Genomic DNA, 11,502 nt, shown 5'->3' with positions numbered 1-11,502 from the left:
GTGAGTGACAGTGGATCGACTGAAAATAAATGGGACAGCTTTTTCTATCGAAAGTAAATTCAATGGCTCTTTCATTGAAGTTCAACAGGTCAAATGTTCAACTGAGAGTACAATTAAATAAATAAATAAAAGTCACTGAAATTTAATGAGATAAACAGTTGTTCCATTAAAAGTGATTTTGGGAAATATTTCCATTGAAAATTAACAGAGCAACAATTACCTTGAAGTAATGTGACAAATATTCCATTGACATTTCTACAAAGCCGTGATTCCACTGAAAGCTAATGAAGATTAATTTTTAAGTGCTCTGTTGAAAGTCAGTGGAACTGTGGGTTAGTGAAAAATAAGTCAGAACTCAATCAGTTGTTCCATTCACAGGACATTCATTGGACAAAACTAAGGTTACAAAAGATTCACCAAAATTCAGTGGGAAAGTTGTTGAAATGTGGTTTCACTAACATTCAATGGGTCAGATGTTTAAAAGAAATCTAACGGGACAAATTTCACTCAAATGTAATAGGTCAAGCGTTTCCATTAAAAAGTTACTAGTCAAAATGGTTTCCTTTGAAATTCCATTTTACACAAGTATTGCCTTATCAAAAGTAAATGGGGCCAAGGTTCAGTTTAAGTTAATAGTACAATTGGTTCCAAAGCAGTGATTCCACCTCAAGCTAATGGTGCCAGCATCCATTAAAGATTATATGGACAAGTGCTCTACTGAAAAGTAATGGAAATATTGATAACTGGAAATAAGAAATTCAATCACTCATAGAGATGTTCCTTTCAAAATTAACTAATTGTGAGTGACAGTGGATCGACTGAAAATAAATGGGACAGCTTTTTCTATCGAAAGTATATTCAATGGCTCTTTCATTGAAGTTCAACAGGTCAAATGTTCAACTGAGAGTACAATTAAATAAATAAATAAAAGTCACTCAAATTTAATAGAACATTTATTCCATTAAAAGTTATTTTGGGAAATATTTCCATTGAAAGTTTATAGTGCAACAATAATCTTGAAACAAAATGTGACAAATATTCCATTCATATTTTATATAACTATTGTTCTAATAAAAATAAATGGGACATGGTTCAGTTGAAGTTACTAATCCATTTTGTTCCTCTTGAATTTCAATCAAGCAGTGATTCCACTGGCAGCTAACGGTGCTAGCGTTTCATTGAAGAGTAACTGGACATGTTCTCCACTGAAAGCTAATGAAACTTATGTGAGTGAAAATTCATAGGAATTCAATCAGACCTATTTTCCATCCAACGTTAACTGAACAAGCGTTGGTCACATACAGCTGAAGTTACAGTATCTCCACTGAAAATCAAGGGGAAAGGTACGCTATTGAAAGTAAATGTTGTTCTATTGACATTCAGTGGGTCAAATGTTCAACGGAAAATTGATTGGACAGATTTCACTCGAATTTAACAAGACAGTGATTCCTTATAAAAGTTATCAGGGGAGAAATGTTTCCATTGAAAGTTAGTGGAACAACGTTGATTTTAAAAAAGAAAACAAACGTGGTACTTCTGTTTAAAATTACTGTTGCCTGGTGCCATCTTCAAATGCTGATTGGCCAAACTGCATGTTGCTCGGTGCGGCCTGAAGAGTCTTTGGGCCAGAATCTTTAGTAATAAGTATTGTGTGTGTATATATATACAGTATAAACATGTACTTTGTGGATGGATAGATAGATAATCACATTGGAGAACACATTATTGTTGGTTCGTTTGACTTTCGAATGTCCTTTGGGTTAATATTGTGTCGTTTTTGGAATGGGCGGTTTCATGAGGATGAGTTGAGGTATTCACACGAGAACGGGCCCCTCCTCAAAGTGGCTGCAGAAAAAAAAAAGCCCAAAAAAAACAGGAGAGAAAGTGGACAGAGAAGGAGAGATGTTATTGATCTAGGACAAATGACAATCCTGCTGGACTGAGAGAGTGAAATACAGTATTCCCCTCACAAATGTATTAATCTAATATCGTTGCAAATGTCAGTTGTCCTTCATACTGTTCGAGTGTATGTTTGTTCATATATCAAGCGTGGACATTATGTGTTTACTCTTGGGTTTCCGTCTTTGTGAGGACACATTTGAGTTTTAGATCTCAAAATTGAGGACATTTGTTGAAAGTGAGGGTTTCTCTGCTGGTCCTCGCTTCTCCAATGAAGACTTTTGGGACTTGGTTTTAGGCTCAAGGTTACAATCAGGTTAAGGTTAAGTTTAGGAAATATGTCAATATGTCAGTGTGGGCCATGCTTAACACACATCACAAACATCTTTGTGTAAGTGTTTGTGTCAGCACCTACCAGCTGAAAGTTGTTTAGGAGTTGATCTACGTTGATGTCGTCGTAGTTCTCCTGGAAGGTGTTGGGTTCATCCCTGGACTCCTCCAGGTCAGTGGTTCCAGGATCTTCTAGGCTGTGTGCATATGAATACGTATGAAGAGTTTTATTCCATAACATTTTATTTACACAAATATTTATTAGTCGAAGGCCCAATCAGGGAAAAGATCATGGAAAATATAAGGTGACACCTAACAGGGAAAAAAGTATTTTTTGGCCTAAATTCTTCCTTCCTATGTTTTTTCTCTTAACAATACATTAAAATGTACAAGTGCATTTTCTGCAGATGTATAGCTTTATACTTCTCTTAGTCCAATGTCATTGTATCCATTGACAATTTCTCATTTTGTCATCATTGTTGTGACTGCACAGGTCTTCATTTCTGCATGAAGCAACATGAGGTTAAACATGTTCGGCGGAGTTGGCTGTGCTTTAAGTGTCTGTGTATTTCTTAAGCCAGATACCTCCAAAACTTTCAAGCTACAGATGTGCCTGTTTAGTCTGGGTGAAAAAATCAACTGAATCGATTTTATGTCGTTTTGGATCTGACATTTTTGCGTTTATCGTTTTTTTCTAGCACTTTTGATTGTGCTGTTTTAATCTACTGCTGGGAAAGTCCACGTTAGCTGCTAAAGGCCATTCCATTCATGCCGTTCCAAACTGTTATGGCGGACTTGGATGTAGGAGAATTATACTAAATTCATTATTTTTGTGCTTTATCAAAAGTTTACCTTAATAAACACATTATTCGTTAGCACGAGGAGGAGACACTTTTAAGTTCACCTGAACTGGTTGGGTCTCTGAGCCATAAAATGAACTTCCTAAAGACAGGAGTGATAGTCCAGCATACCAGTCAGCTGATTTAGCTTCATTCATTGTTATTTATCCATTAAAATTGCTTTCAGAATACATTTGAGGGGAGAACTAGGCCCAGTGTAGATCTACCATGCCATATTTAAAAAGCTGCGCACAAGGTTCTGGGGGTTTTTTTTTGGTCTTGTTATCATTTGAACTCATAATTTGTCGGTTAATGAGGTTTCCATTAGCTTCAAAACTGAGTGGCAAAGCCAAAGTAAAGGCCGCTGCTGTACGCACTGGTTCATCAGAGATCATCAGCTGTATAGAAGTCCATTTAAAATCCCAACCTCTTTTAAATGAGGAGGTTTCTTTCGTTTTTACATCTCATTACAAAAACTGAGCTCGAGACATTCAGGTTAGGCCAAAATAAAAAGGCAAAGGTATTGTCGGTAGGGCCAACTGATACCGGGACTATTTTCTTGCACTTTTACTTTTATCCAAGGTGGAGGTACTTTCAATGAGTCATAAGGTTATTTACCTACTGTATACACTCAGCTTAAGGTAGAGGTAGAGGGGGGAACCAAGGTGGGCATGTGGAGGACTGATTACTACCTTCTCTTTCCTGATAAGACTGAGTTCAGGTATTTCTTGACGGCCATCTGTTTGCGGAATCGGCTGTAATTGTCTGTAAAGATGGCGTCTGAGTGCCGCTTCACTGGCTCCTCCATCAGCTCATCACTGGACAGAGGAGGGATCACGAAAGGAAACAAAGAGAAGAAGGGTTGCATTAGAGCGTGACCACGGTTCAGAGGGCAGCGGGTCACAATACAAGGTCACCGCAGCTCAGGATCCGTGATTCACGGTGTCTTTTCGTCGTGTGTTTTGACAGTCCCTCCTGGCTGTACAACAAACATGTAATGATGCCGTAATGGCAAAAATTAACCTTTAAAAATGTTTAGTCGATTATGAAACGCATCATCGAGCAGGGCGGGTCCTTTCATTGTAAATGTCAGCGGGTCCTCTCTGTTAAACAGCGAACATTAGAGGAAAGGGTTGGCCTCTCTCTACATGAAATAGTTAAACATGACGTGCAAAAAGTCTTAACCTGATGTGAACGTTACAAAATGTGGTTTTGACAAGAAATATCAAAAACTTTGATGTACTTTATTTCCATTTCCCTAGATTTGCATGACTAAAGGTATTCAGGAAATCCATGGATGAAATTTGGGAAGTAAAATCAACCTTTTGATGTTTGCTTTATCAAGAACCTGATTCACTTTTGGACTGTTCTTTAAGCTCATTTCTGAATTTTGTGTTCTGATGGAGAATTTGCCGACTTAAGTTGAACAGCCAGAATGAGGGGATGCACAATGAAGCTATTTTCCCTGAAAACTAAAACCCACATTTCAAAAATGCTTTGTGTTTTCTTTGTTTTTGTGTGAGTGAACTTCTGTGTGAACACAAACAACTCTGACTGCCAGAGAAGCCCTGATATTTTCTCCTTAAACGTGATTCACATGAGCAGTGTGTTATATTGAGGTTTTCTACATTTCACACACTGTTTAGGATGACATACTTCTGGACTTCTACGTCCATTTGCCTTTAATCTACATTAATGTTCCACTTTTCCCGCTGTCAACTTTCAAACTGTCCACTACAGGAAAAAGGTTCGAAATTCACTGTGTGTTTGTTTCCTGAAGTGAACAAAGACAGTCTGGAGACATTTTGGCCTCCTGTTTCCTTTCTAAAACAGAAACCATTGTGCATTTTGTCCTATAACAATTAACCCACTAAATCGAATTCCTTGTGGATTATACATTCAGAAGAACTCCATCTATTCGTTAGGAGGAGGCTGAGGTTGGCTTCAGGTCGTGCTGTCATTCTTCGATGTTTATGTTTTTACAAAAAATGGAATTAAAAGTTTTATTAATCTGAAACCAGGCTTTAAAAAGCCTTTGGTCTAGACATTTTCTTGTAGTGTGGGTTTGACAGGTCTACGCATAGGTTTATAAAGCCAAGACCTGGAATTGGCTTCAGTCTTGACAGAAAAAAACAAAAACAAAAAACGATTTTTCTTTTTTTCCAAATCTGAAAACCTAAAAAACTGATTAAAGGTGGCTTTAAATCCGATCTAACGATTCAAGGCGTAGCTTTGAAAACAAAATTGGCCAATAACTAGATAAACACAGCACGACGTTCTCCCTTTACTCGCGATTCGAAAGCGAAATTCAGCCTCCTCCGAAGCCTGCCTGCCTGCCCCTCTGCAGCTCGCCGCCCCCCGGAGCTCCCCGGGCGGCAAGGTCAACCTACCTGACCCGCTTGCCGATCAGAGACTCCAGGTACCTCCGCGCCGACAGCTGTCCCAGGAGCTTGCTGTATCCGCTGGTAAACAGACCGTCCGCGTGTCTCGTCGTTCTGCACAGCACCACAGTTACATCCACACGGGAACGGTGGCATTAAAGTCTGAGCACAACCGGTGGATTGAAACAACAACCAAGAAATGCAAAATGGGCGCGCACCAGCCCAGAACCCGATGGTGTACTGGTTATAATAGCTCTCATTATGGTCTAAAAGGAGCAGTGCAGAGGTTTTCTTTTTTACGTTTGCTCCAAAAAAAATACAAAAGCCCTTATAATGATCCAAAAGAGAATTCTACACTCAGCATACCTGCCATGAAAACGATTTCTGACTTCATTCCTTAAATGTACCAACGTGCGTAAATTCATCACCATGTATATATCAAATATATCCTCAATCATTATACATCAAATTCTATTATTATTATCATCATTATTATGGATAATAATAATGTTATCATTGCTCTATTATTATTCTATGATTCGATCACAGCATGTGTGAGCCCTTCGACCAGACGGTTTATGATGATGCCGTATGAGATAGATACACGGCAACATCAGAACCCAAGCATCACCTTTCTTTCCAGGCTCACCATAAACTGTCGTGAATAGATTATGGAAATATTAAAGCATTTGTTATTGAGGGAGGTTTTTTTTCTGTTCACCTCGACACAACCAGTCTCCTTCTGAGTCACATTCAGGTGATCTGCGACCTCTGGCATCGACTAAAAACAGAACACGGCGCCAATATTCGGGACGATTTCTGACCTCGGTGATGGCGGCATGCGTTAAAAGTCAAGAATTCTCGTTTGCTGTCGCGATGAACGAACCCGAGCGGGAGTCCGGAGACATAGTTGGAAAGGGCACAGGTTTTCGTCTCACCTCATGGATGTGTACGGCAGACCCAGAGTCCGGGAGCACAACACACTGCACAGGGCTATTAAGAGAAGCAGCTGGGGGCCGGTCCGTTGTAACATCGCTTTACACCTGAGGATGGAAACGGTGACGGGTTATTCTCCCTCTGACCTGAACACACCAGTCCACCGACGGCGAAAAAAAAAAGATCATGCACTATCCTCTCATCATTACCCCGTAGGTTTAATTCATTAGCATTTTCAGGTCGTAAAGAAGTGGAGAATTGCTCTACAGCAGAAAAAAGAAGAGTAGTTCAGCCACGAGGAGCCTTTTGGACATTGATCTTTGTTTGATGTTGATTTTTGACCGAAGAAAACAACTCAGTGGAATCCAAATGCGTAATTACGCACGGCCCGGGAACTGTCCAGGACGAAATATTTTGAAACTGCACCACAAACCAAATTTAACGGGTCGACTTATAAAAAATTTTCATCAAATAAAAAAAAAAGTAAAAGTAAATTCATCTGTCGAAATGTAAACAATCTCCTCTGCGCATTTCGACAGATCATTTTAGTTTTTAACCAGTTCAGTTCTCATACTCCCAACGAACTACTTGTCACCTGGAAGGAACAAAAGAGAATGCTTTAGCCTCCGAGGACTGCCGGTGTATTGATCTTTGGCAAACTTCTCGATTAATTGGGAATTCCCACAGAGGACAGAAAGAGAACTCTCGGAATCCCATGCGTAATTACGCAGAGCGCGGGGTAAGTAGCGATGCTTAAACACCTTATTACACCGCGGAGACGCTGACATTCTGTTAACCGTCACAGACCACAAACCGGATTTAATGTGTGGAGCTGCTCCTTCGATTACAGCGAGCAATTTATTCGACATAAAACCCAACAACACTCAATGGAAAGACTTATCCAAAACCTGGATGGAGCGCGCAAAAAAACAAGCAAATACACAAGTTCAAAATGACCAAAAACGGAGACCACCGAGTACGCAACGTCTTAAAGAAACCCCTAAAATCATTTCTATGGAAATATGAAATCTTACATGTGCTCTAGAGAAAGTTGTCTGCGTTTGGCTCTTCCCGCTGCGCTCTCCAAAGTCCTGATCTGGAGCCGGCGCTGTATGTCCACTCTGTTGATCCGATGCTTCCTGAGTCTGTCTTTCTGCTCGCCTTCAGCTCTGCTCCCGTTTTATACACCTGGATTTTTCTCATGGAGCAGGAGGGGACATCAGATTCAATCAGGGGCCTGAGACGTCAGTAGGTCGCTGCTTCCGTCATTGGTCTTGCTTACGGTCGGGACCAAACAGACCTATGGTGAAATTAATGGGGATTTTTTTTTTTCCTTTTCTTCCAATTAATCGTAGGAATAACTCATTTATAAGCCAGGGCTGATGCTGTTGACTCATCTGATCATTTTCCCCTGGGCTCCTCTCCCAACACAATGCGGGTCAGCTGCTGGAGGGGGCCAGGAAGGGAGAAACTGGAAATTGGACTAAATGGAAAAGATGTGAGACTCGAAGTCGAACTCAAAGTTTTCTGCGGATCTGTGATACAAGATAGAAGAAGAAGAAGAAGAAAAGAAAAGAGGAAGAGGGCACAGGGCACAGGGCCAAGTCTGGACAAACCAAGTGAAATTACTTTAAAAAAAAACAGCTTTATATTTTCAATAAGCATCCAAGGGAATCCAGAAATAAAATACCCATATCCTTAAAATATATGAAATAAATATCCATGCCACATTGTCGCCGTACATGTACAAAGGTTTTAGGGACCCCTGGGAGGCTTTCTCCGTGAGGTGAAGGTGATTAACCTTGTAACAATTTGTATCCCTCATTCAATTCTTTTATCAACAAACATACTGATCACAAGGCCAGTGACCGAGATAAAGAAAGGCAAACAAGTTAGTCAATGAGTTTTGAATCTTTGAGGTAATTAGGCTTCGATGTGGTTTTGTGCTTTCCATGGTTTGTTGTACTTCCATTGTGCTTGATGTGCGGTGACGTGTGAGCTTTTGTGTTCCTCTCGCTGGTGCACTCATAGAGCCGATACTGTGCCCAGAACTGGTAAAATGGGCTAAACCTAATGGGTAAAAGCCTCAACATAGATGCAATGTCTTGCATCTATGTTGAGCGGATTTAAAGAAGGATTGATATATAGTTGCCTGTTGTGTTGATTCTTACACTTTCAGTGTTACATTATTCTGATGATTGTACTGTGGAGAAATCTGTGCATTATGAAGTGGGAAGGTTCTGTCGGACTTTTCCCCTCAGGATTACCTTGACAAGCGTCTCTGAAGGTCACTTAGCTCTTGTTCTTTCAGCTCCTGGGATGTAAAGTGTTTAATGCACAATGTCTGAGAACTGCTCTCTACAGTTAGGTCAGCCCGCACCTATTAGAGGTCATTTAGCTTCTTTTTAGATTTTAGTATCAACCCAAATCAGCTTCCTAACTTTCCAGTCGACACGCGACTGGAGAGAAGTTGTCAGCAAAACATCAGTAGGCTACTCACTGAGAGTGTAAAATGTGCAGTAATCAGTTCGAAGTATATTGCTGTATATAATCCCGTCTGAAACACTAAATATCAGTCAAACGGCGCAGAGTACAAATCATAAAGAACTGTCGATAAAACGGTCCAGCCTGTAATATAAAATTCAGCAAATAAAGAACCGAGACTGTCACATCTGTCTTCGGGCAAGACACGGCTCTGATGTACATTGCTGCACGGGGATTGTTAAATTTTGATGAGTTATATGTAGTTTTCATTGATCTTGAGCTCTCAAACACGCTGGACATTACGTGGTACAATGCTTTTTTCATTGATTTTTTTAAAAAGATACAGAAACTGTACCATGCCTGGAGATTTGGGCTAATTTTTTCAGAGGGTGCCAGTCCAACGTTTGCTCGTGGAACCCAGTTTGAATGGCGCTTATTCTTGTCCTAAAAAGATATTTTTGTGCAAGATATCGGACAGAAAAAGATTGTGTTTCCGGGCATAATTTTATGCTTTAAACATTTCCTTTCTTATCTCATGGATTGTCCTGCCACGACACAAATACTTAATTCCTCAACAATATTATCAAAATCCTGCTGCTGCTATTTATATCCACTTGTCTACCTCCACGGCAGTGAGTGCTGAGGACCACAGATGCTGCTGAAGACTGAATAAAAACGCAAACATCTTGCAGATTACCACTTTAAATAAAGACAATAACATTTTAGAGGGTGTTTGCATGATACTGCCACTGTTTTCTATTTCAGGTTGTGTTGGGCTTTTACAAAAGAACACCATGCAGGACTGAAGTGTTACTGAATCCACCCACAGTGTCCCTGATGAGTCTGATTTGCTCTGCGGGAATTACACGTGAATTAGCCGTGACGTCGGCCGGCGCTCCATCCATCCATCCATCCATCCATCCATCCATCCATCCATCCATCCATCCATCCATCCATCCATCCATCTAAATTAGTGTGAACCATTTAGTGAGTATCATTGGAGACAAAAACATGATTGGCTTTGACATGACTTACAGAGCGACGGAGAGGAAAAGAGTTTTTCTCCCTTTCTCTTCATCTCTCTGCTCTGTCATCTATAGAAGCTCTGCAGTCCGTGTCCATGTTATAGTCCTGCTACTGCTATACTCTCATGACAGGTATTGCAAGTCTGGCAGAGGGAACCCTCCTCTGTTGCTCTTTTTGAGGTTTATCCCTTTTTTGCCCCTTAATGGCATTTTTGGGGAAATTTTTCCATATCTGAATCAAGGGTCTAACTATGATGCTGTCGCAGGTTGTACAGATTGTAAAGCCCTCTTGGACGAATTGTGATTTCGGGCTAAGGAAATAAAACGGACCTGATTTTGGTTCCTGTAAGGACATTTAAGTGTCTGAACACAGTGTTTGCACAATCGTGTAGCACAGCTCTGTACAAAAAACCTGTTCGCTCTGAAACACGTTGGGCCTTTAAATGAAGAGTGTATGAAGTAAATTTTATAAAACTTCACCATCATGTCCATATCTGCAAAGAATGACGACACTTCTGGATTATATCTGACATTTAAAACAAACGGTTTTGGATTGGATTTTGCTGGGCAAACTAAATCCGTGCTTTCAGGAATTTCTGGTCCTATTTATCCTGCTAATATTATTGTTTTTATGTATTAAAGCTGCTCTAATCAGTATTTTTATACTAACAATAGATCACGTGACTGCGTGTAATGTAAAAAGGGTTCGGAATGACGAAATTATCACCAACGCTGCAGCTCCCTTGACTACACAGAGCACTATAGGGTCCTTTAGCTCATTGTTTTGGTTTTATGGCCCGAAACTTTGTTTTGGTTCACTCTCAATGCTCACATCCACTTTTCTTTTGGCTGCAGCCGGCAAATGTTTTCAGCTATGAAACACACATTGTTCACAATAAGCACCAAACGACAGGCAGACACAATTATCAACTAGCCGGTGAACACAGTGGAGCATTTAGCAGCTAAAGAGCCAAATATATCCCTCAGGAGGTAGTGGAGACCCAAAATTTTGTGCTAACATGTTCGCCATCTTAACTATATAAGGTGATAAAACCTTAATGTTGTCTCCCAGATTTGACTGACACCGAGTAGCACAAGCTGGGCCTCAAATCCATCCAATCGCTAAAAAAGTAACGCAGTTTTTATATCAGATGTTGGACAGTTTCAAGTCCTAAGACATGCCATATTTTTTTCAACACTGTCGCTTAGAAATTATGTTCATATATCACTGAACAGTTTTCTTAATTACGTTGTGGTAATTGTAAATGCTGGCTCAATTTTGTGCTGAGAGTGCATAAACATAGCCATAAAAAAGTTTAATAATGCTGTTGTCACTACAGATTGATATTATACTGCAAGATCGGATATTTTGTTGTCCATGAACATTTTAGCAATACATTCAGTATCAGTGTATTTGCCACATGCCAAATACAGAAATTAACAAGTAGGCCAAATTGTCACAAGCCATCAAAAGCCATTTTTACTTGCCCAATCAAATAAAAATTTGCCCATTTGGCCGGAAAAGTGTCCAATTTTGCAACATGGTTTACAGCTTTTTACACTGCCTCCAAGTGGTCAAAAATCAATTAATGCAATGGTAATGGTTTT

The 11,502-nt window shown here is 40.0% G+C and overlaps 1 protein-coding gene across 1 annotated transcript; it reads right to left on the bottom strand.

The window, feature by feature from the left end:
- Positions 1-233: 233 nt before the first annotated feature.
- Positions 234-7,515, bottom strand: LOC120796559 (vasoactive intestinal peptide). Its single transcript, XM_040139543.1, has 6 exons — positions 7,420-7,515; positions 6,388-6,492; positions 5,459-5,563; positions 3,761-3,886; positions 2,315-2,426; positions 234-1,845 (listed from the first exon to the last, which is right to left on the bottom strand). Coding segments are annotated over exons 1-6 (459 nt in total). The 5' UTR covers positions 7,422-7,515; the 3' UTR covers positions 234-1,836.
- Between the last annotated feature and the right edge of the window lie 3,987 nt (positions 7,516-11,502).

This window comes from Xiphias gladius, chromosome 11 (genome assembly GCF_016859285.1).
Source record: "Xiphias gladius isolate SHS-SW01 ecotype Sanya breed wild chromosome 11, ASM1685928v1, whole genome shotgun sequence".
NCBI classification, from domain to species: Eukaryota; Metazoa; Chordata; class Actinopteri; order Istiophoriformes; family Xiphiidae; genus Xiphias; species Xiphias gladius.
This window is presented reverse-complemented; position numbering and strand designations above follow the sequence as displayed.

Coding starts and splice junctions, on each gene's coding strand:
- LOC120796559 (XM_040139543.1), bottom strand. Junction 5,564..6,387: donor CTGCCGTACACATCCATGAG/GTGAGACGAAAA, acceptor GGTGCTGTGCAG/AACGACGAGACACGCGGACG. Junction 3,887..5,458: donor CTGATCGGCAAGCGGGTCAG/GTAGGTTGACCT, acceptor TCCTCTGTCCAG/TGATGAGCTGATGGAGGAGC.